Genomic DNA, 25,188 nt, shown 5'->3' with positions numbered 1-25,188 from the left:
ATGCAGCGTGGACGCTCTCTTGCACAAAACCAGATTGCTTTCGCAATGCGCTTTTGAGGTGTGGACGCGCTTTTGCGCGAAAAGTTTTTGTGGAAGATCTCTTCTGCAAAAATCTTCTTATGCAAAAACCCTGCAGTGTAAATAAAGCCTTTCTGATCTATTTTATGCATAATCAGTTTCTCCCTTGTTTTAGAAGACTCTTATAAACAGGGCAAAGGAAATTCTCCATTCTTCAAAAGTCTTTTTTGTAGATGTTGTTGAGAAATCAGAATTTTTTAAAAATCAGTTAATTAAATGATATTTTGTATGTTAAAAAAAGATGAAATCTTCCCCTATGTATTTCTAGGATTCCATTTCTCCATTTGTCTTTCCTTCTTTCAGTTAACAAGCTTTTATTAGAGGCTGTTGTGCACAGAAAGCATCTGCAAAATGCAGCACTATGGAGAAGAGAACATAACCTACAATTTACATATATGCTAGAGAGAGTTCTAGAACTCTAAGTTGAGTCTTCAGTGTGTTTGAGAACACTTATACACTGATAGCTTTTTACTCATGACTATAAAGATAATGAAAAAATTTAAAAAAAAGTCTTAATGAGCCAAAAATATGGGTTCTATAATGGTTTTTAAATAGAACTTCACCTTAAAGCAACAGAATAGGCAGACTCCACTGGCAGTGTATACGGCAGTATCAGATAAGACATCACTCGCATTGGTAAGAGTTTAGAGAGCTGGGCATAGAACCCACTCTTCTCTTTACAGGCTTCCTGTAAGGCTAGAAAATAAGGATTTTTTAGAATACATGTTTGTTTTTAATTTACTGTTCAAACAAGTTATTCAAAGTGTGGTGATGTCTTTTAGTGTTCTATATGAATATTTAACACTGAAACACAATTAATAAGGAACATTAACTAAATGAACACTTAGTTTGTGGCAAGCTAGGATGTAAATCTATGACATGCTGTGCACTATGTGTGTACGTATACCTACCTGTCACGCACTAAAGGTTTTCTAATGTGCTTTGATCTACTCCTGTTTTAGAGAACTTTTAGATCACAGAAATTAGGTCTAAAGACATTTAATGGGTGGCACACGAGTGTCGTATACATTTACTCCCTAGTTTACCATTAACTAACATGTTTATTTGGACAAGCCCTAAAGTCATAACATATTAATGCTAGAATAAGTTTTTCTATTTTCTAAAGAGGAAAATTATAATAGTACTTAGCCCTTCCATTATGTTTTTAAGCTCTAGACCTCAAACTATATTACAAATATAGGTGAACATCAGCATTTCTATTTTACTAATTGATAAAAGTCTGGCACATTGGTTATGTAAGCACGGACAAGTCACATAAATAACTCATCAGTAGAGCTGAGAAGAGCATCCAGGTTTCTCCAAATTCCAATTTTGTGTTTTATCTCTCAAACAACTCTGCTTTCACAATTTTCGTATTTCTTCATATAATTGACTTGTTTCCCTAAGTCACAAGTTTCAGGCTTTAAATTACTGGTCATGGTCTATAGGCACCTAGCTAATCTAAGGTAAATTGAAGGACAGTATCCCAGAAATGTTTAGTGTATACCTGTTACGTTTTATTCTCATATTTTTATTTATTAAGCAGAAAAAGTGTTTTAACGACAATTTCACCACATTCTTATTTATCCAATTTTAGTTAATAAATTATAATTAAATTATTAGTGATTAAAGATTGAATTTACAGTATCTTTGAAATACTTCACACAGGATTGTTCTTACCACATTATTGCTATAATTATAAATATATCCACAAAAAACAGTGTTCAGTTTATGGCACTGCACTTCCCTTATGCTTTACTAAACTACAGTTTTATCTCTCATTAAACCAGCTTCCATTTTGCAATGATGCATCTGACAAAGTGGGTCTTTGCCTACAAAAACTTATGCTCCAATAAATCTGTTAGTCTACAAGGTGCCCCAGGATTTCTTGTTTTTCCATTTTACCAGTTTCTGAAGAAAAATAAAACTGTATTTGGCTCATGTAATCATACCTTGAACTGTATTTAAAGAACTGCTCTCAATTACTTTCTTTGATTAAAATCTCCAGCAGATTTTATCTTATGCAAGATAGTTTTATATTTTCTCTTACCAGAAGGTACTGTCAAGATGAGAACTAGTTCAAGTCATTTATAAAAACATTCCTGTCATTCAAAGTTATTAGAAGATATTCTTAAACCTATACCTTTACGAAGTCTAGGAGGTAGATGCTCAAAAATCCTTTCATCCAACGGCCACGTGTTTAGCTTTAGCTGGTTACCAAATATTTCTTCCTTTAACATCTCCTCTGGGCACTTTCTCTCTTGAATAGTTTTCTTATTTATAAAGTCAGTGTCTTCTATGAGCTCCTGAGCATTATTCTTTGTTAAGGACAAGTCGACATAAAGTGATTCATTAAGAATATCTGAGGAAATAAGAAAGAAAGAACTTATATTTATGACAGCTGTCACTGAAAAGATTCCAGAATCCTTTAGAACAGGTATTTTCAACCATTGTCCTCTCTGAGCCCTACCCCCAACATGCTATAAAAACTATTTGGCCCACCTGCACGACAAAAAATGTTTTTCTGCATATCCAAGTCAGGGCCAGTGTTTAGGGATAGCAAGCAGGGCAACTGCCTAAGCCCATGCCACAGGGAGCTTCACAAAACTAAGTTGATTTCAACCCCATATGGCAAGATTGAGACTTCAGCTTTGTTCCCCAGGCCTCAGTGACTAATGCCAGCCCTGCTCTCTGTTTTGTTTTTTTGCCAGACCCCGCCTCCCTTAAAACCTGCTCGCTGCCCCCCATGGGGCCGCAGACCTCTGGCTAAGAAACACTGTTTTAAAAAGAGCCAATACTTCATCTACCAGAGGTGAAATGCACGTCTCTAAAAGAAGATACCAGTTTAGCCTCTACAGAATATTGCTTGACTACAGAAGTCTGGTCTGGCTCAGGGAGATAAGGAGGAAACTCATGAAAAGAAGAAGGGTGGTTGTGGAAACCCACAGCCAGGAGCACTGCCCAACGGGGCTCTGCAGCCACCCTGCCTCTTCCCCCAATCACCCTTTCCTCCCTCCCCCTCACCCAGATCCTGCTCAGTCAATGCCAGTCCCTTGTTGCTGCTGGAGTGGAGTGGAGAGGAGCCTCACAGCCAGAAGCAGCAAAGGCACTGACCTCCCCTGGTCCAGCCTTCCCTGGTTCAGGGTCTGATCTTTAAAATCTTTACTCACATGAAACCCTTAGAACCCTTGCAGAATCAAGTACCATTTTAGAATAGGAGCTGAAGAAAAAATGAAAGTTGTCAACTCAATCAACATAGGGAATAGATGTAGTCAATCACTGAAGTCATAACCTGGTAAGGTGCCATTAGAAGCGTGTGGCAATCCTGAAAAAAAAGGGGGCCTTATTTTTGGAATTTAATGTACCCATGCAACAGACACCCACATCATAAATAATTTTCAAGTTTATTTTATGTCCATTTAAACGAGGCCCTATATGGAGTTGTCAAGTGGTGTAGTAAGCCTGCAGGCAAGGTAAAATAAATGGTACTCAAAATGAGAAAATGCCATTTTTTGCATTCTAGAAACACTGAAACATGACTACGTTTTTACAGTATTAGTTTAGTTCCACACCTTAAGGTGGTATTTCTTGGTCAAAGCTGCCAAACAATGTATTAAATCAGTGGTCCCCAACCTTTTCAGGTTGGCGGGCGCCAGGGGGCGTGGCCGTTCGCCCGCCGGGCGCCAGGGGGCGGGGACACTTGCCCGCCCGGGGGTGGCTCCCCCCAGCCGCATGCCAGGGGGGCGGGGCCGCCCCCCCCCCATAGCCACGCACCCGGGGCCGGGGGCCCCCCACCCATAGCCACGTGCCCGGGGCCGGCGTGCCCTCCCCCCGTAAGCGCCGCGGGGCCAAGGCCGGGGCCGGGGCCAGGGCACGCGCGGTGCCCCCGGGGGCGGGGCCAAGGCCGGAGCCGGCAAGGGCACGCGCGGCGCCCCCGGGGCCGGGACCGGCCATGCGCCCGGGGCTGGCACCTGCCAGCCCAGATTGCTCCGCGGGCGCATGTAAAGTGCCCGGCGGGCGCCATGGCGCCCGCGGGCACCGGGTTGGGGACCACGGAATTAAAAGATATGTATTGCTTTTGCAAAGGCGAGTTGTCCCGCTCTTCCCCCCACCAAATGAAGCTGTTTAGCAGTGCAAAAGTGGCAATACAACATTTTTTCATATACTAACTTGAAATGTTTTCACATCAGACATTCTTAACCATCGAAGTATCACAACTGATAGCCCTTTTAATAGTTAAGTAAAATTTGCTGACCAGATCAGTTTCACACTGAAGTTGTACACGAGTAGCAGTCAAAATTGTGTGATTACTGTTTATACTGCATAGTTGGAAGATAATGAATTTATGTGAATTCCTAACGTAATGTTTCTCTATTCACTGTAGCATTAGTCTGCCTGGTAGAAGGAATTGCCTAAGCATGCAATAGTACCCTTTGAAATATTCTAGAAATTAGCTTTTTAATGTTGTGACACTTCTGCATAGGTCAATGTTCACATTAGAGAAGACGACACATTTAGGAGAGAAAAAAGTGAGTTAACACAGTGGTTCCCAACCTTTTTTATACCACGGGCTGGCAAACTCATTCAAAAACTCTTAGTGGACCAACACTGAAATACTAACATATTTATTATGGTGATTAATTTATTTGCATATTCATTACAGTAATTTTAGCCCATGGCATATTAGGCAAATCAAAGTAGGGGGACATGATGGTTAACAAGAATTTGAAAAACTACTGCACACACATTTAAAAAAAAACAATAAAATAATTGCTACTACTTGTTCAAGAATATTCTCCGGTCCAAATCTTTTGCTGCAATTGCACCAGAATTAAAGAGGCAGCAGTTAACAGGTGTGATAGTGCTGACACATTCTGGACATTCATATTTTCCTATGCACTTAACAGTGCATGCTGGCTGGGAGCAGCTGGAGGCCAGGGGAAGGCTCCTGCTGAGCAGGGAGGGAGGAGAACGGGATCACAGGGGCAGCTGCCCATCATGCAGCACTTGGCCCTGGCTGAGCATCGCAGCCGCTCTCCATGCAGCCCTACCAGCCGGCCTGCATAGCAGCCGCCGGAGCTCACACCAGGGCCTCGGTATGGCTGCCCTAGCACAGACAGCCACCTCTAGGGATAGAGATTCCACCACCTCCGTAGGTAACACATTCCAGTGCCTCCTAGTGAAATACTTTTTCCTAATTCCCAACCTAGACCTCCCCCACTGCAACCTGAGACCATTGCTCCTTGTTCTGCCATCCGTCACTAGTGAGAACAGCCTCTCTCCATCCCCTTCAGGAAGCTGAAGACTGCTATCAACCCCCCCCTTCTCTTCTGCAGACTAAATATGCCCAAATACCTCAGCCTCTCCTCGTAAGTCATGTGTTTCAGCCCCCTGATCATTTTCGTTCCCCTCCCCTGGACCCTCTTCCGTGTGTCCACATCCTTTCTAGATTGGAGAGCCCAGAACTGGACACAATACTCCAGATGTGGCCTCACCAGTGCCGAATAAAGGGGAATAATAACTTCTCTGGATCTGCTGGAAATGTTCCCCACCCTAGGGATGTTAAGTATCAGTTAATTGAATAGTCAAGTATCCTCATGAAATTTTATCGATTAGTCAACTATTCTGTAGTCCCCAGGGGCAGGGCTGGCAGCCACTGTATCAGAGGCAGCAGCACAGAGTGCCAGGTGGGAGCTGGTCTGCAAGGGGAGCAAGTTTAAAAACCAGCTCTCCTTGTGCACGGGCTGCCTGTCACTCTGTGCTGCTGCCTCTGATACAGTATGCAGCAGTGCGGAGTGGCAGCAGTCCCTATCTAAGGGGGAGGAGGGCTGAGCTCTCATACACTGGGGCTGTGTCTACACTGGCCCCTTTTTCGGAAGAGGCATGCTAATTTCTAACTTTGGAATAGGGAAATGCGCGGGGGATTTAAATATCCCCCGCGGGATTTAAATAAACATGGCCGCCGCTTTTTTTCCGGCTTGGGGAAAAGCCGGAAAAGAGCGTCCAGACTGGCGCGATCCTCCGGGGGCGTGAGCGAAGGAGCACCACTTTGGCGGTCTGGGGAACGGATGTCATGCTGGGTTTGCTGCGCATGCGCAGCCAAAACTGGCAGGTCTTAGGACCCCACGGAAAGAGGTGGCAGGGATGCAGCAATGTCACCCGGCCGCCCCATCAAGCTATTATTATTTTGGAACTCTCCTACCAGAATCTAGATTTTTCCATCTTTTTATGAACACAGAATGACAGATTTTGAACTTGTCGCTTGTAGCAACTTGTTTTAATACTCTACCTCTACATTTAGAACTACATTAATTATACAAACGTCAGAAGCTTATTGACTGTGTGCCCCATCCCGTGCTATGCCTCTGCCTCCCTGCCCCCCCGAAGATGGTGCTTGGGAGGGGAGGGGAGAGAAACTGGCTTTTAAGCCAGCTCTCCCCAGCACCAACTCCTGCTCCCCCCTTGCTAACTCGGTCTGATAGAGGCAGCGGGGCGGGGGGGGAAAGGGGAAGTGACTAGTTGAGTCAACTAGTCAACTAATCGCTTAGGGTACGTCTACACTACAACGTTAATTCAAACTAACTTAGTTCGAATTAGTTAATTCAAACTAAGCTAATTTGAACTAACGCATCTAGAACTAAAAACTAGTTTGAATTAGCGTTTTGCTAATTCAAACTAGCGCGTCCACATTAAGTGGACCCTGAACCAGGCTTAAGGATGGCCAGAAGCAGTGCCGGCAGGGCATCAGAGGAGGACTTAGAGCGTGGAGCTGCTGTCTCAGGCTAGCCGAGGGCTGTGCTTAAAGGGTCCCGACCCCCACTCCGGACAGACAGTTCTCAGGGGTGCCCCGCTTGCAAAGCAGTCCTGGCTTGGAGTGCCCTGAGTGCCCACACTGGGCACATCACAGCACTCGGCCATCAGCCCGGCTGCACTTGCCGCAAGCTGCCATCTGGGGAGAAGGGGCAATTGGGGGGCTGCAGGAGAGCTTCCACCCCCAGAAGCCCAGTACTCCCCATCGGGGGCTCGTGCCCCATTCCTCCCTCACCTCCTTCCACTTACCCTTCCCTAGCCCCTCTTCTTGATGTACAAAATAAAGATAACGTGTCTTCCAAGGACTGCGGAGCCTACCCTCGCATCCTCCCTGGCCTGCTGAGGTAGCGCATAATGTGTTGTAAATGTGTGGAGGGAAGACCAGGTGGCTGCCCTGCAAATTTCTGTAATCAGGACCTGGGCACCAAAGGCCACCGAGGACGCCTGAGCCCTGGTGGAGCGTGCCTTCACCCTGGGAGGGGTTTTACCAGCCAGTTGGTAGCATTCTTTGATGCATTGCACCACCCATCTTGACAGTCTTTGCATGGAGATATGAGACCCTTTCACCCTATCCCTGAATGCAATAAACAACTGTTGAGATTTACGGAATGGTCTAGTCCTATCAATGTAGAATGCCAGCACTCGCTTAGCGTCCAAGGAGTGCAGAGCCCGCTCCTTAGAGGAGGCATGGGGCTTTGGGAAAAAAACCGGGAGATAAATCTCCTGGGACAGGTGGAATGGAGAAACTACCTTCAGAAGGAAGGCCGGATGAGGTCGTAACCTCACATTGTCACTGGAAAACACAAGGTAGGGCAGAGCTATAGTTAACGCCCTTAGTTCCGACACCCTTCAAGCCGATGTAATGGCCACGATAAAGGCAACCTTCAATGAAAGGTGCAACAGGGAACACGTGGCCAACGGTTCAAAGGGGGGTAGCATAAGCCTGTGGAGGACCACGTTAAGGTCCCAGGCGGGAAGTGGGGCCCTCACCGAGGGGTACAGCTTTTCCAGGCCAGTAAGAAACCGTTTAACCACTGGGTTAGAAAAAAGGGAGACTCCTGCCGTACCAACATGGAAGGCGGAGAGAGATGCCACATGGACTTTGATAAAAGAGAAAGATAGGCCACTAGACCGAAGCTGGAAAAGATAGTCAAGGATAGTTGGGATAGGAGCCGAGGACAGGTGCACTCCTCTTCGGGACACCCAAGATGAGAAGCGCCGCCACTTGGCCGCGTACGACCGCCTGGTAGAGGGTTTCCTACTACTGAGGAGAACCATCTGAACCTCTCGGGAACATTCCCTTTCTGGTTGGTTCAACCATGGATAAACCATGCCGTTAGGTGGAGAGACCGGAGATCCGGGTGAACCATGACTCCCTCACCCCAGGGTTGGGCCAGCAGATCCCAGACTGGAGGGAGAGGTATTGGGTCCTGGACCAGCATGTCCACCAGGATGGGGAACCAGAACTGTCTGGGCCACCTGGGGGCTATGAGGATGATCGAGGACCGAAATGTTCTCGCCCTGGTCAGTACCCTGGAGATCAAGGGAAATGGGGGAAAGGCGTACAGGATGCCCCTCAGCCACACGGTCGACAGGGCATCCCCCTGGGAATATTTCCCCAGCCCCAGCAGGGAGCAGTAGCTCCTGCACTTGGCATTGCTTGCCGAGGCGAACAGGTCTAGGTGGGGATAACCCCACCTGCGGAAAACCTGGCGGAGAGCAGAGTCCTTGAGGGTCCACTCGTGGGCTCCAAAGGATCTGCTCAGAGTGTCCACTAGGAGGTTCTTGCACCCCGGGAGGTATTCCGCTTGAGGAGTGATGTCGTGTGTGACACACAAATGCCAAAGTTGTAGGGCCTCTTTGCAGAGTGGAGGTGAATGCACCCCACCCTGCTTGTTGAGATAAAAAACAGCCGCTGTGTTGTCCATACGGACCAGGATCGAGCGGTGGGCGAGCCTTGGCAGGAAGGCTTCGCAGGCTCGCCTCACTGCCCGCAATTCCCTGACGTTTATGTGCAAGGCTCGCTCCAAGGGGGACCAAAGGCCCTGCGTCCTGTGACGTCCCAGGTGCGCTCCCCAGCCCAGATCGGACGCATCGGTGACCAGTGTCAGGGAGGTGGGAAGGGGATTGAACGGGACCCCACTGCGAACCACTGGTTCCTGAGTCCACCATAGTAGGGAGTCCAGAACTACTTTGGACACCGTAACTACCGAGTCCCAAAGACCCCTGGACTGGCTGAAGGCCTTCGCCAACCACGCCTGCATGGGTCTCATCCGCAACCGAGCATGGCGGACCGTATACGTACACGCCGCCATATGGCCCAGGAGCCTGGAGCAGACCCGAGGGGTCGTTATTGGGGACCGATAGAGCCCTGAGATCAGTTCCATTATGGAGAGAAACCTGCTTTTGGGCAGGAACGCCCTGGCCACCCTCGAATTGAGGAGGGCCCCCACGAACTCCATGTGTTGCGAGGGGGTTAGGGACGACTTCTCGATATTTATGAGGAGTCCTAACCTTAGGAAGAGGGCTCTTGTGAGTGCCACGTGAGCTTCTACTTGCCCGTACGAGCGACCTCGGATTAACCAGTCGTCGAGATACGGGAAGACATGCACCCCTTGTTTGCGAAGATATGCAACCACTGCCATGCATTTCGTGAAGACCCTCGGTGCCGTACATAAACCAAAAGGGAGCACCGTAAATTGAAAATGGTGTTGGCCCACCATAAACCTGAGGAACCTCCTGTGGCTGGGTCTGATTGCCACGTGGAAGTACGCGTCCCTGAGGTCGAGAGTCGTGTACCAGTCTCCTAATTGCAGCACTGGGATGACCGATGCCAGGGTCACCATTCTGAATTTGTGTTTTACTACTGCACTGTTTAGGTCTCGAAGGTCTAATATGGGACGGACCCCCCCCCCTTTGGTTTGGGGACAACAAAATAACGGGAATAAAAACCCCTTCCTCCCAGCTGAGGAGGAACCTCCTCTATCGCTCCTTTTTCGAGAAGCGTAGACACCTCCTGGTACAGGATGCGTTCGTGAGGGATGTCCCTTACGAAGGGCGCAGAAGGGGGTTTTGAGGGCGGTGGGCCTAGAAACGGGATAGAATACCCTCCCTTTACTATGTTGAGAACCCAGGGATCCGACGTTATAATGGCCCATGCATGGGCAAAAAGGGAAAGCCTGGACCCAAACAGGGGCCCCGAGTAGGAGATTGGTACGAGCGAGGCATCAAAACTGGGGTTTTCCCTGATGGGAAGGGCCGTGAGGGCCTCCACGCTGGGTATCAGCCCTGGGGCGATGACGTCGGCCCCTAGCCCCTTGAGGGTGCGCAGCCATCCTGGAACCCCCACCGGAGGCCCGGGGATGGCGCCTCCAGAAATCCCCACGGGGGTCCTGTGGCTGCACCCTTCCCTGCTGCCTATAGGGCAGCTGCCGCCGCTGCGGAGCTGGCGTGTGTATGCCCAATGACTTCAGAGTGGACCTAGTGTCCTTCAGAGTATGGAGCCTAGAGTCAGTGTGCTCCGAGAATAAAGCTTTGCCCTCGAAGGCAAGTCCTGAATAGTATGCTGCACGTCCGGGGGAATTCCCGAGACATGGAGCCATGCCCTCTGACGCATAACGACACCGGTCGCCATCGTGCGGACCGCTGAGTCCACCGTGTCCAGAGCCACCAGGAGCGTGGTTCACGAGATGACCTTTCCTTCCGAGGTAACCGCCATGAACTCCTGACGGTCCTCCACAGGGAGCCTGTCTCGGAAGTTCTCGACGGCCTGCCAGGTGTTAAAAGCATACCTGCTCAGCATCGCCTGCTGATTAGCGATGCGGAGCTGTAACGCCCCTGTGGCATAAACCTTACGGCCCAATAGATCCATCCTCTTAGGCTCCCTAGCCTTTGGAGAGGGCCCTGGCTGGGGAAGCCTTTCCTTTTGGGCCGCGGCCTGCACAACCAAGGACCCAGGGGTGGGTTGTGAGTACAGGTGGTCATGCCCTAAGTTTGGGACGTAGTAGCGCCTCTCGGCCCCTTTTAAGGTAGGGGTCAAGGTTGCCGGTGTTTGCCACAAGGCACTGGTTGTCTTCAATACCGTTTTGTTAAGTGGCAAGGCTAGTCGCACTGGCACATCGTCCGTGAGTATATCCACCATTGGATCTGTGTCCTCAATAACAGGTTCCACCGGCACAGCCAAGTTGGCAGCCATACGGCGGAGGAGGTCTTGGTGCGTGCGGGCATCCATTGACGGCAGACTCGATGCAGGGTCTGCCAGTGCCTCGTCCGGTGATGATGACGATGAGGACTCCTGAGATGGCACAGGAACCGTTGTCGTCAGCTGCGGTGCCGGCTGGGCAGCTTGCGCTTCCGATGGGACCACCTCCAGTGCTGACGGTTGCGGTGCCGCTGGATCGGGTTGGGGTGCCCAGAGAGGGGAGGGAGAGGCTCGAGACAGGCACGCAGACGGACGGGAACAGTGCCCTGACGACCCCGACCCCAAAGAAGGGGGCATCTGACCCTGCCACTGGTGGTAGGCCCAAGGGGTCCAGAAAGGCCACTGTGGGTAAGGAGGCCACGTTTGTTGAGTGTGGTCCCCCCTATGTCTGGACCTCGATCTATGGGTCGAGGATGCCCTCGAGGAGCCCGAATGGAAGGAGGAAGCATCCGAGTCCGAGGAGTAGTCGGACTCCGGCCAGGGTGGAGCTGATGAAGATAACGGGGCAAACCTTGCCATCAATTCGGGCTTGCCCACATGAGTGCGCCGTGGCCGCACTACGTTTGGGGCCGGGGGACCCATGGCTTGTGCCGGAAGACCCACTGACAGTTGCGGCACCGGAGAACCCAGACCCGGTGCCGAATGATTGACGGCCCCCAGTTGCGGCACCGGGGTGCCCAGGCCCGGTGCCGACTGAGTCGCCAGCAGTTGCGGCACCGGGGTGCCCAGGCCCGACGCCAGCTGACCGCCCGCAGTTGCAGCACCGGGGTGCCCAGGCCTGACGCCAGCTGAGCCGCCAGCAGTTGCGGCACCGGGGTGCCCAGTCCCAGTGCCGCTTGAGTCGCCAGCAATTGCGGCACCGGGGTGCCCGGGCCCGGTGCCGGTTGAGTTGCCAGCAGTTGCGGCACCGGGGTGCCCGGGCCCGGTTGAGTCGCCAGCAGCTGCGGCCCCGGGGTGCTCAGGCCCGGTGCCGGCTGCGTCGCCAGCAGTTGCGGCACCGAGGTGCTCAGTCTCGGTGCCGGTTGAGACTGTGCCCAAGGATGTGGCACCGAGGTGCTCAGGCCTGGTGCCGGTTGAGTTGTGTCCGGCGGTTGCGGCACCGGGGTACCCAAGCCCGGTGCCTGGCAAGACCACTGGGTCAATGCCTGTGCCGATGACGGCACGGAGACGGATGCTGGCTCCTGGGCGATCTCCATGGAGGAGAGAGATGTCTGAGTGGAAGCCATATGGCTGCTCAGATACGGCACCGATACCGCCACGCGGGGAGGTGGCAAGGAGCTCAGCTGCATCTCAGGACGGGCATGGCTAGAAATTCCCAAGGAGTGATGACTCAGCGACAATGGGAGAGCCGAGGCAGCGATCGTACTGACCCCACATGGGGTGGTCCCGACGCATAAGCCACTTTAGCATGCCGATCTGGGCCATGCTGTGGCGAGGCCGCAGCCAGCCGAGCCTCCGACAACGGTGACCTCGACCCTTCCGAGTCCACCGAGGATGGAGGGGAGGTCGTGAGGCTGATACAGTCCTGCGCCGCCTCGAACGTATCCGGCGTGGACGGGCGGTGCAGAGGAAGGCGACCAGGACTACCTACGCCTCCTCGGTGTCGACGGTGCAGAGGTGACGATACGCGCACTGGAGAGCTTATGGTGCGGTGCCCCGCGGACGTTGTCTTCTTCGAAGGGGACCTTCCCCAGGATTTCTTCACTCTCTTAGCTGGGGGAGAGTGTGATCGGTGCCAAGATGTCGACGCCAACGCGCGGTGTCGATGAGGGATGCCCCGCGTAGAGGCCGGTGCACTGCGCACCGCAGGCTGATCCAGCGGCACTGGCTGAAGCGCTGTCTCCATGAGGAGAAGTTTCAAGCGGGAAACCCTTTCTTTTCTGGTACGGGGCTTGAAGGACTTACAGATTTTACAGGCAATAGCCAGATGAGCCTCACCCAGGCACTTAAGACAGCTGTCGTGAGGGTCGCCCCTGGGCATAAATTTCCCGCAGTCAGCGCACGTCTTAAAGCCTTGCGGCCCTGGCATTCCTTACCCGCAAGGGGGAAGGAACAAAGCAACTAACCTAACTATCTAACTGTGAAAACTATTTACAACGAATGTGAGAACGGGAACCATTAACTAACTAAATAGCTAGGAAATATGGAGACGCTCCAACGACCGTCGCTGCGGTAAGAAGGAACTGAGGTGGGGCAGCGCCGGCAGGGGTACGTATGCCCCGCCATGGCGGCGCCACTCCAGAGGGCGCCCTGCCGGCGCTACGGGTACCGCTAGGGAAAACGCTCTGGAAGACGTGGTGCACACGGTGCACACACCTACTTCGAATGGACATGAGCAACCACTCGAAGAAGAAGAATCATTTATATCTGCAAAATTTGTATAACAGTCTCTCTCTCTCTCTCTCTCTCTGAGCTGATGGCATTTTACATACCCCTTTTGCACAGGCTTAAGTGACTGTGCAAGGTAAAAGATAAGGGTACAAGCGACTAGTTGATTAACCAATAAGCAGGAGCTTATTGGTTAGCACTATCGACTAGTTGCATCCCCCCATTTCCCCTGCTGCAGCTCTGCAATATTAAGAGACAGGGGAGTCAGCACATGAAGATGTTGTCTCAGCCCCGGTCCCAGGACTCCCCAATGTCTCTCTGAATGATGACTAATGAGAGTCCCAGGACTAGGGATTGAGCAGGCATCGTGCATCTGCTGCCCTGGTTCCTTGTAATGCAGAGCAGCAGTGGGGGAAGTTATGCTGCGACCTGGCATGAGCCAGACTAAGCGCTATAACTGCTGATCCTTATCGACTACTCGATTAGGAAAGTAACTACATTTTAACATCCTGAGCAAAAGACAGTAGGAAATCAGACTTAAGGTAGGACCTCACATGACAGCATGACGACAGCAATTTAACCAACTCAGTAAGATTGATCAAATAAATTATTAGTATGAAAAGATTATTGCCCACAGAACAACTGAACTAAACTTCTTATCTTTTCATGCTGATATTCACTTTGTCTTAAAGGTTTTAAGTTGCCAAAAAAAAAAAAGCATAGGTATAGAGTTATAATAAGTATTGATAAAGACAAATTTAACATACCATTTTCTTTTAAAAATCTAAGTGCATCTGAATATCCTTGTTCACAGATCTCTCCTAGTACCTGCAAACACACAGGGTATACTATGTCAATGAGCTATCAGTAGAAAGGTTCAAAATGAAAACCACCAGTTTACAGAACAAATGGCTGCTAAATTCACTTATACTAGTCATATAAGGAAGATAATTCCCATAACCTTACAACTGTCAAACTATAATAAAAGTTTTCAAGTGATGAATTTACATCTGCTGTCATAATACCTAAATGAAAACCTTTTTTAACTTGTAAACATATGGCATTCATCAAAATTACTGAACTTATAACTGTGCTTTTCCAATTGTACTAGAGCATCAAATTAGTTTGTAGGAACTCTCTTCCTTACTGTCTCCCCAAATATGGTTTTTTTTTTATCAGACACACAAATAAACAGATCACCCCCTTAACATCCTCCCCTTTGCCATTTCTGAAAACTAGGGAGAGCCAGCTGTGCAAATCTCCCAGGAAGGATGAATTTCATGATTAATCCCAAACTTGGGTCTCCCAGATAACCGGTGTTACCAGCTGAACCACCAGGCCACCTAGAAATGCACATTTTCAAAGTCCTAGACAAACAAACAAACAAAAAAACAGAATATTTAAAGCCCACGTAAACAGAAAAGTGTAAGAATAAAGTACAAAGAAAATTATCACTTACAAGAGTGTGTTTGCTCACAACTAGCCAGAAGAAAAATAAATCTGCTTTTAAAGCATCCAAAGTTTTCAGGTATTTGGTTATTTAAAACACTGTATTTTTTCCTAGTATCTCCCATGACCAGTCACCTTCAGCAGTCTCCATTCAGAAAGAATTTCCCCTCAAGTTCAGTGGTGATCAATAATTACTTTTGAGATGTTCTGACTGCATCATAGATGCACCAATAGATTTTTGAAAACCTTCAGCTTTAATTGTACCACTTTCAAAGCCTGTGCTGGTTGGCGGCTGGGCATGAACGGGGCTGCAGCTTTGCACACTACTTTAGACTTGTATACACTGCTGCTTATAGAGTAACTTGCAGTGCTAGAAAGGTAAACACAGGAACTCAAAAGCAAAATATTTTAGTCTTAGAAAGCAAAACTAACATAAAAAGAATTAAGTATTCATAGAAGTGATGAAAGAAAAGCAGCAATACCAGATGTCATAAGAAAAGTTTATCTTGCTAGATATTAAACTAAGATCCTGGTCACTCTAATTGCTTCTGCAAAAACTTTGGCCTTCAAATACCTATTATGAACTTTGTAGGGAAAATGTATTACCTTGGGTTCTGGTGGAAAGAGTGCTTGTGTTAGACGGTAAAGATTTCCTAAGCTGAACTGAATGCTGGTATTAGTAACATTCATTTCATGGAAGTTTGCAGAGTTCCCCTTTGGACAGATATCACTCTCCCCAGAGAAAGGAGAAATTGTGATGGTATTCTTAGAATCATACTGTGGTAAGTTGTCACTGATTCCACCATCGACATAACGCTGTAAAGAACAATAAAAAAGGGAGAGTTTAATGCCAAACAAACGATTCCTACAAAAATGAAACTCCCTGTGTTAGTTAAACAGCACCTAAGATTTTAAAATAGACCATAAAATCGGTGTGTGTCTGCATATGAGCCAAGGCCAATTTTTTAACATTTTTATAAATACAGTAAAACCTCTGCTATCTGGCACTTAACTAGCTAGAAAACTTTAGAAACCGGCAAATTTCCTAGGCGCTTGGTGCGGCTGGGCGGCACTTTGATCCGGATGAACGGGGGCTGGTCATGGCTGCGCGGCACTTTGATCTGGCCAGAGTGAGGCCGGTCGTGACCGTGCGGTGCGGCACTTTGATCTGGCTGGCACGAGGCTGGGCTGGACAGCTGGTGACCCCTGCGAGGCGGGGCTCGCAGCTCCAAATGGTTGCATACCACTGTGCTTGACCTTTGTTGACCCTCAGATAACCGGACTTTTTAGATAACCGGAACGCTCTAATCCCCGAGTGTGTCAGATAACAAGGGTTTTACTGTATATGCGTTAAAACTGCAGTAAGGAAGGAAGCATATTTCCTAATTCTTTGAAAAACTAGAATACTGGTAGTAAATTTGCTCAACATTTTGTAATGAAGAAGAAATTGCTTCATTCTTTGGATCATAACTCTGCTCCAGGCATGGAAAGAGCAGGCTTCACTTCACCAGAACAGGACACAATCCAAGAATTACCCAGGACTTTCTCCCACAAAAAATATGAGATGAAATCATCTTTTCAAAAAAGAAATTCTAAATATTGGACACTCAAACTGAGTTCCTTGGCAATAAAGTAATTGCTTAGACAATTATAAAAGATGTTAGAAAAAGTTATTTGAGAATATTATAAACAAAAGTTCTACAAACATCTGGAAAGGAAAAAGTTGCAAGTAAATGTTAATACTCTGGAAACCTTTAACAGAAAATTACACCATTTTGTGATCTAGTCATTTTCAAAATTTGAATTTAGACGTGGTTTCTGGTTCTACTCCTGATCCCACTAAGTCCAACTGCCAGTTTTGGTATTTTGGCAAATCACTGCACGTCATACTTAGCCATGTCCTACATATGTAATGTCTTATAATCTTAGAGTTTAATATATTACTCACAAAGGATGAAGCACATTCAAGCTAACATGCTGTAAAAACCGTAACTTCATATTTCCTGATGTACATTTTTAGAAAACATAACTAATGCTGCAGATTGGCAAATAGTGTTGCAATATTAAAAAATGTTCTCAGAAATTTTGTTTAGGACATACTGCTTATTGGTTTGGAATGTCAGGTGTACGTGATGCTGCTAAATTCTTCTGAGCCAGATTACAATACTTATGGCCTTTAAAAATCTGGCAGCCTGCTGTGTTTAACCTTCACACTACAGGCAGTCCCCGGGTTACATGGATCCGACTTACATCGGATCCCTACTTACAAACGGGGTGAGGCAACCCCGCACTAGCTGCTTCCCCCCAGCAGACCAGGGAGACGCGAAGCTAGCGCTCCCCCCCCAGCAGACTAGGGAGACGCGGAGCGGCTTTTCTCAGCAGACACCTCAGCTTGAGAATAAAGGATTGAGGGAAGTGAGGTGTGGGAGAATAAAACTGAGCTCTGGAGAAATGTTTGGCTAGAGTTTCCCCTACAATATGTACCAGTTCCGACTTACATACAAATTCAACTTAAGAACAAACCTACAGTCCCTATCTTGTACGTAACCCGGGGACTGCCTGTATTTAAATTTAAAAGCTCTGCCAAGACCACTCAAGACCAAGTTTAACATATTCAAGACAAATTACTATAAAATGCACCACTAAGCCTTCTTAAAAGATTCCTATGCAATAGCTCATAAAATAAATCATTTGGGAATTTCTACAATATCCCATATTTGATAGGATGTAAACCCCCTTCCCCCCCCAAAAAACCAGCTTTTCAAGATGTGAAAAGTCTCCTCATGCCTACCCAGAATTCTAGAAGGAGGTCTTGCTTGATTACCAATCGCCTTCCCACAAAACAGCACATTCACAAAGTTTCAGGCAAAGAGAAATTTCTGTACCATGAATGTGTTTAATGAAACTTATATAGTAACAGTCTTAAAGCCTCAGGTCCAACACTGGAAAACACTTAGGGATGTGCATAAGTATCTGTAGAATCAGGTTCTTAATTATAAAATCTTTGACTTCACAAATTAGCTAACACAAATTAGCAAGTAAAGTCTCCTCTTCCTGGCAGAAACACAGTTCCTATTTCTCTTCTCTATATGGAATGAAATGTCAGTTTCCAAAATAGTTGGAGTCCTCAAGGAAGTTTCCATCTGGATACAGGCACATTTAATTTTTCATTTCATATTCCCTACAAACAAGAATCCATGAGCCTGTTATAGAATCTTTATTGGGCAGGAGAGGTCAAAAGGAGGCAGACCCCATTTAATAAAGGAAGGATATTCAAAGAATCAATACTTCTGTGTTTTTGTAGTCTGAACTAAGCCCTTTCAGATAATGTACAACCAACGAGAAGTGAATAGCCAGATTAACCTGGATCCACCTAAACCTTGGATCCAGTCCAATGTCCTATTTCATAACACTTTGCTCCAGCTTAAAGAGCTAAGGATATAGGAAAGCTTTAGAAACATGCAAAAGGCAGCTTTTAAAAATGCTTTTGAGTCAACTTGAACATTGCTGCTCTCTGCTTTTATTTAAACATGAAGGAGAGACAATGTTTTAACAGATGTTATCTGCTATCATTCAGCAACTCCTAAGGAACAACATTTGCAAGGCAATATATTTCAAGCAAAATACAGGACTATGTAGCACTTTAAAGACTAACAAGATGGTTTATTAGATGATGAGCTTTCGTGGGCCAGACCCACTTCCTCAGATCAAATAGTGGAAGAAAATAGTCACAGCCGTATATACCAAAGGATACAATTAAAAAAATGAACACATATGAAAAGGACAAATCACATTTCAGAACAGAAGGGGGATGCGGGGGGGGGGGGGGGGGGGGGGAGGGAAGGAAGGAAGGAAGGTGAATGCCTGTGAGTTAATGATATCTTGTAGTAGATGGTTTCTAGGTATTCGTTTGGCTCTTTCAATTTGCTTTTTTATTTCACCACCCTCTACAGAAAACCCACTGATTCATAGTTACCTACATGCTTCCAGCTCCCATCCAGCACACACCATACGATCCATCATCTATAGCCAAGCCCTTCGATACAACCGCATCTGCTCTAATCCCACTGACAGAGACTAGAAACTTCAGGATCTCTACCAAGCATTTATAAACCTCAACTACCCACCCGGAGAAATAAAAAAGCAAATTGAAAGAGCCAAACGAATACCTAGAAACCATCTACTACAAGACAGACCCAAGAAAACCAACAATAAAACACCACTTGTCATCACCTACAGCTCCCAACTTAAACCTGTCCAACACATTATCAATAAATTACAGCCTATACTGGAACAGGACACTAAACTCCAAGAAGCTCTGGGAGACAGACCCATAGTCTCCTATAGACAACCACCTAACCTCAAGATGATTCTTACCAACAACCACAGGACATACCACACTAATACCAACTCTGGTACTTTCCCTCGCAACAAACCCCATTGCCAGCTTTGTCCACATATTCACTCTGCTGACACCATTATTGGGCCTAACCAAGTGAGCTATAAGATCAAGAACACATATTCCTGCGCCTCCAGAAATATAATCTATGCTATCATGTGCCGAAAGTGTCCGTCTGCTATGTACATTGGACAAACATCTCAGACACTTCGCCAAAGAATCAATGCCCACAAAACAGACATTAGAAAGGATCACAAAGAAAAAACAGTTGCTTGCCATTTCAACCAGAAAGGACACTGTCTCAATGACCTACTCACCTGCATCCTACTTCAGAAGACTTTCAAATCTGCACTTGAAAGGGAATCCTCTGAACTGGCATTCATGCTAAAATTCGACACTCTCCACAGGGGGCTGAACAAAGACCCCAGATATCTTACCCATTACAAAGATAGCTTCCCCAATTATCACCTCTAATACTATTAACTCACAGACATCTACCCTTCCCCACCTCTAATATCATTAACTCACAGGCATTCACCTTCCTTCCCCCACCCCCCGCATCCCCCTTCTGTTCTGAAATGTGATTTGTCCTTTTCATATGCGTTCATTTTTTTAATTGTATCCTTTGGTATATATGGCTGTGACTATTTTCTTCCACTATTTGATTTGAGGAAGTGGGTCTGGCCCACGAAAGCTCATCATCTAATAAACCATCTTGTTAGTCTTTAAAGTGCTACATAGTCCTGTATTTTTTTTCAGCTACACCAGACTAACACGGCTACATTTCTATCATATATTTCAAGGGCATTCTTAGAAATGAGAGACATCCCAATTAAAGCTTTTGAACCAAGTGTGCAATGAACCACTATTTGGAATGTCTTCAGTTTTCTTTCAACATTTTACTCTCTTCCTTCTCCCTGTTTTTACTAAAAAAGGCTAATGAAAGCAAAACAACCAAGTTGATGCCACATTATGGTGTAACACCAAAAATGTTAAGTTAGTAGGATTAACTTCCCCCAATGCATAGACATCCCTGACCTCTTTGTGTTAAATCATAATGTAGCAATAAATTGTTTGGTTTCCAACGTCCCTTTTTACAAAACAAAACAAAACAAATCAGGAGAGTGACAGACAAGACAACTTGCTTTGATGTAAAGGACAGTCATTCAATAATAGGAGATTTCTAAATTCAAAGGATGACTTTGAAATATGTGCCTTTAAAAGCAGCCTTGTAAACATTACTCTTTGAGATGTGCTGAAAGAGAACAATTAACAGTTCACCTTTGAAACAATCTCTCCATACTGCAGTTAAATTGAAAATGCTGTATCCTGTTTAAATATGCAACTTTACATTTGCATTAAATAACTTATTTGCATTCATGTTACTGCATATTAAGTATCTCCGTTGTGAAATATTTATAAGTGCAATGTGGTCTGTTATTAGGATACATATTTTCTGACAAGTCTTTAAAAGCCCAGCCATCCACCCTTACTCACATGGATGGTCACAATGGCTATGTCTGCACTAAATATTTTTCTTGAGCTTTTCTACAATTGCTAAGTGCTAGTTTAAATAAGACTGAGTTATAGCAAGCATGACACCTAGCTTTGCTTAGAAATTTAAGGGGGAAAAACTGCTCTAAACCAGCCACTCACTATCTTCCCTTTCATATCTTCTTACATATAAACTACTTTACTATATGCAAAAGTTAAAGCCGGATAACTTCAGAACCATGAACTCATTTTAGTAGAGTAGCCAAAAATGTGTTTGTGCATTACCTTTCAAAATTTCTACATGGTTATCAAGCTTTAGGCATTTATCAGGAAAACAATGCAGACTTACCACACCTCTGAATGATGGTGGAATTAGGCCACAATAAATAGGGACAAACGAGCTACAAATTAAAGCCTATGGAGAAATGAGATCATATATGTAAGTTACACAGCAAATTTCTCTAGTACTGAAAACTACTGTATAATAACAATACACTCATGTCTCCATTTAATGTTAAAGCTGGTGATAATATTAAAGGCACATTGTCAACTTTATTTCAAGTAGATTTCTACCACTCAGTTTTTGAATTACTTTAAAAATATTGCTGTCCCTTCCCACTCTCCAGAGTACGTATGGTGATTTGCAGTTCTGCAATCATTTGACTTTTTTTTAAATGGGTTTCTCTTATTGCTCTATGAAAATACCAAACTAGTGGAAACTATTGGCTATCCCAGAGGCAGTGCGGTCAAATGCATAAACTAAACTAAAAAAAGAAAATAATTGAAATTAGAAGAGAGAAAGTATTATTTTAACAATAGGAGGTGAACAGTTTCCAGGCAGAAATGGTTTTTTTAAGTGTTCCTCTAAGTAAAATGAATGTAGGTCTCCAGATAAACCCTTTGTACCCTACTATTTATCAAAAGATGTCTTTACAAACCAGAAAGCAAAAAATTAATGATTCCATCTCCACAAAGTTATTCTGAGTATAATAGATGTATTAGATACATATCCAAACAATTATAGTCATTACACACTTGTTCTTTCATTATGGAGGAAATAAAGAGCTCAAAAATAGCAGTATTCTTAGTTGGTTTTCAGTATACTTAGCTGACTTTCAGTTTTTACAAACAGTTGCATCTTGACTGGATATGCAGAGTTTTCCAGCAAATATTCATTCTACAATATTAATCTCTCAAAAGAGAACATGTATGATATTTTTTATATTTAGTTTCCCCAATAAACACTTCCTCAAGAATACACTTCATGACAAATCTGAGGCTACCATTCCTTTTTTGAGGTTACTCCATGATTATTCCACAGCTAAGCACAATGAAATTCCAAGGATCCATCTACACTTGGATTTAAAACTTGCAAAGCTAAATTGTTGCAACTTTTAAAAGATTCCATAATGAAGATCAGATATGCATACCTGAACAATTTCTTCTTTAGAGTTAAAATTGGATACCAACACGTTTTTGCCATCTGATACTCTGGTCAGTGAAATACACAGCTTGCCTGATGACAACTTGTGAGTGTTTTCTGGAAGGTTTTTGAATAGTCCATCTCTTATTATCTTAATCACGTTAAAAGAAGGATGAAGAGGGCCAAGACTTCGCTTTCTGGCTTCTTTGGCTAACACCAGAACATCTGCACAGGCTTCAGCTGAAAAACAGAGTATGCTTCTTTTGAGACCAGACACAATTTCTATAGAGACTAAAAGCATTAAGAGTAATTCCCCAGTGACAGTGTCTCAAGTGTCTAGATTTTTTTCATGCTTGTTAAGAGTACTACCACAAAAAAACATTTTATAAAGATACAGGGATAAAACTAAAAGAGTTAGGGTTAGGGTTAAATAGTAATAAGTCTAAAATTTCAAGTTCAAGTTACTAAGCCTCTAATTTTGAATACTGCCACTAGATTATTTAAATATGTTATTGTTTACTGTAGTACAAGATGAATTTTAAACATATGATTTATATCAAAAGCATTCATGAATATTAGGATTCCTCATCATGTCTAGTTTACAACAACTAGGAAATCTACAAGGGTATGTCTACACTACCCCCCTAGTTCGAACTAGGGGGGTAGTGTAGACATACCCCAATTGAGTGTTTTCTAATACTAGTATGGAAATAAAGTTTATAACATACATGGCACACACATTTTAAAGTGATTGTTCCACAACATAAATGAAGATACCAGAAAATCTAGGGTTCACCTCAACCAGCTAATACTTATTGAATCATTGAATCATAGAATACCAGGACTGGAAGGGACCTCAAGAGGTCATTGAGTCCAGTCCTCTGCCCTCATAGCAGGACCAAATACTGTCTAGACCCGTGGTCCCCAACCCGGTGCCCGCGGGCGCCATGGCGCCCGCCGGGCTCTTTACATGCGCCCGCAGAGCAATCTGGGCTGGCAGGTGCCAGCCCCGGGCGCATGGCCGGTCCCGGCCCCGGGGGCGCCGCGCGTACCCTTGCCGGCTCCGGCGCCGGCCTTGACCCCACCCCCAGGAGCACCGCGCGTGCCCTTGCTGGCTCTGGCGCCGCGCGTGCCCCGGCCCCGCGGCGCTTACAGGGGGGGGCGCCGGGTGCGCGGCGCTTACGGGGGGGGGCACGCGGCGCTTACATGGGGGGGCGCCGGGCGTGCGGCGCTTGCCAGGGGACGCCTTCCCCGGGCGCGCGGCTATGGAAGGGGCCCCGCCCCCGGGCATGTGGCTGGGGGGGGCCGCCCCCGGGCGGGCAAGTGTCCCCACCCCCTGGCGCCCGGCGGGCAAATGGCCACGCCCCCTGGCGCCCGCCAACCTGAAAAGGTTGGGGACCACTGGTCTAGACCATCCCTGATAGACATTTATCTAACCTACTCTTAAATATCTCCAGAGATAGGGATTCCACAACCTCCCTGGGCAATTCATTCCAGCGTTTGACCACCCTGACAGTTAGGAACTTTTTCCTAATGTCCAACCTAAACCTCCCTTGCTGCAGTTTAAGCCCATTGCTTCTTGTTCTAGCCTCAGAGGCCAAGATGAACAAGTTTTCTCCCTCCTCCTTATGACACCCTTTTAGATACCTGAAATACATCTTGCCTTCTGTAATACTGGGGGTTTAAAGGCATGTTCACAGACATTTATTTTTGTTAACATATTGTCAGTGATGGAAGCTAATTCCAGAGTCTGGGCTCTTCCATTGAGGGAATTCCTGCCATCAGAAGTTTATTAGTTCAGGCCCCGAGATCCCAACTGTAACCAGAGCACACAGGAAGACTACCTAAGCCCTAAATCATATATGGTTTTATAAACGAGACAGTAACATGAACAGGACCCAGAAGTAATTAGCTAGTAAAAACACAAGTGCAACACACTCCCTGCAATTACCACGATCAACAGAAAGCAATTATATTTCTGCATCCTGCACCAGTTCTGGAATATCACATTTAGTGAATAGGAGGGCTATGTTACTAACTCTGAATCAAGATGACATAGAATCATAGGATTGGAAGAAACCTCAGGAGGTCATCAAGTCCAACCCACTGCTCAAGAAGGAAAAACCCCAACATAACATCCCAGTCAGGGTTTTGTCGAGCTGGGACTTAAAAACCTCTTAGGGATGGAGATTCCACCATCTCCCTACGAAACCCATTCCGGTAATTCACCACCCACTTAGTAAAATAGTTTTTCCTAATATCCAACCTAGACCTCCTCCACTGCCACTTGAGACCATTGCTCCTTATTCTGTCATCTGTCACCACTGAGAACAACCTCTCTCCATCCTCTTTAGAAACCCCTTTCAGGTAGTTAAAGGCTGCTATCAAATCCCCTCTCACTCACCTCTTTTGTAGACTAAATATAAGCCCAAATCCCTCAGCCTCTCCTCTTAAGTCATGTATTCCAGTCCCTTAATCATTTTTATTGCCCTCCACTAGACTTTTTCCAATGTATCCACATCTTTTCTGTAACAAGGGGCCCAGAATTAGAAGCAAAACTCCAGACATGGCCTCACCAGTGCAAAATAAACGGAAATAATCACTTATCTAGATCTGCTGGCAATGCCCTTCCTAATGCACCTTAATATGCCATTAGCCTTCTTGGCTACAAGAGCACACTGTTGATTCATATCCAGCTTCTCATCCACTGTAATCCCCGGGTTCTTTTCCACTGAACTTCTACTTAGCAAGTTGGACTCCAGCCTGTAACAGTGCTTGGGATTCTTCCGTCCTAACTGCAAGACTCTGCACTTGTCCTTGTTGACCTCATCAGATTTCTTTTGGCCCAAACCAACCAATTTGTCTAGGTCACTCTAGATCCTATCCTTACCCTCCAACATATCTGTGTCTCCCCCAGCTTAGCGTCATCTGCAAACTTGCTGGGGGTGCAATCCATCCCCTCATCCAAGTTATTAATAAAGATATTGAACAAAACTGTCCCCAGAA

The 25,188-nt window shown here is 46.1% G+C and overlaps 1 protein-coding gene across 2 annotated transcripts in view; it reads right to left on the bottom strand.

Moving 5' to 3' along the window:
* The window catches only part of LOC102443833 (patatin-like phospholipase domain-containing protein 2), a 48,959-nt gene that overhangs the window by 8,119 nt on the left and 15,652 nt on the right, over positions 1-25,188 (bottom strand). The window contains exons 2-7 of one of the 2 annotated variants that reach the window (XM_075899594.1): positions 22,190-22,422; positions 21,109-21,174; positions 15,473-15,682; positions 14,185-14,245; positions 2,222-2,440; positions 642-774 (exon numbers count right to left, since the gene is read on the bottom strand). In XM_075899594.1, the coding sequence (XP_075755709.1) occupies positions 642-774; positions 2,222-2,440; positions 14,185-14,245; positions 15,473-15,682; positions 21,109-21,174; positions 22,190-22,422 (922 nt within the window). The remainder of the gene's footprint in view (positions 1-641; positions 775-2,221; positions 2,441-14,184; positions 14,246-15,472; positions 15,683-21,108; positions 21,175-22,189; positions 22,423-25,188) is intronic. The other variant, XM_075899599.1, reaches the window with a different exon arrangement.

The sequence above is a fragment of the Pelodiscus sinensis genome, chromosome 1, assembly GCF_049634645.1.
Source record: "Pelodiscus sinensis isolate JC-2024 chromosome 1, ASM4963464v1, whole genome shotgun sequence".
Classification (NCBI taxonomy): domain Eukaryota; kingdom Metazoa; phylum Chordata; order Testudines; family Trionychidae; genus Pelodiscus; species Pelodiscus sinensis.
Note: the sequence above shows the minus strand (reverse complement) of the source record. Positions and strands in the feature narration are given on the sequence as shown.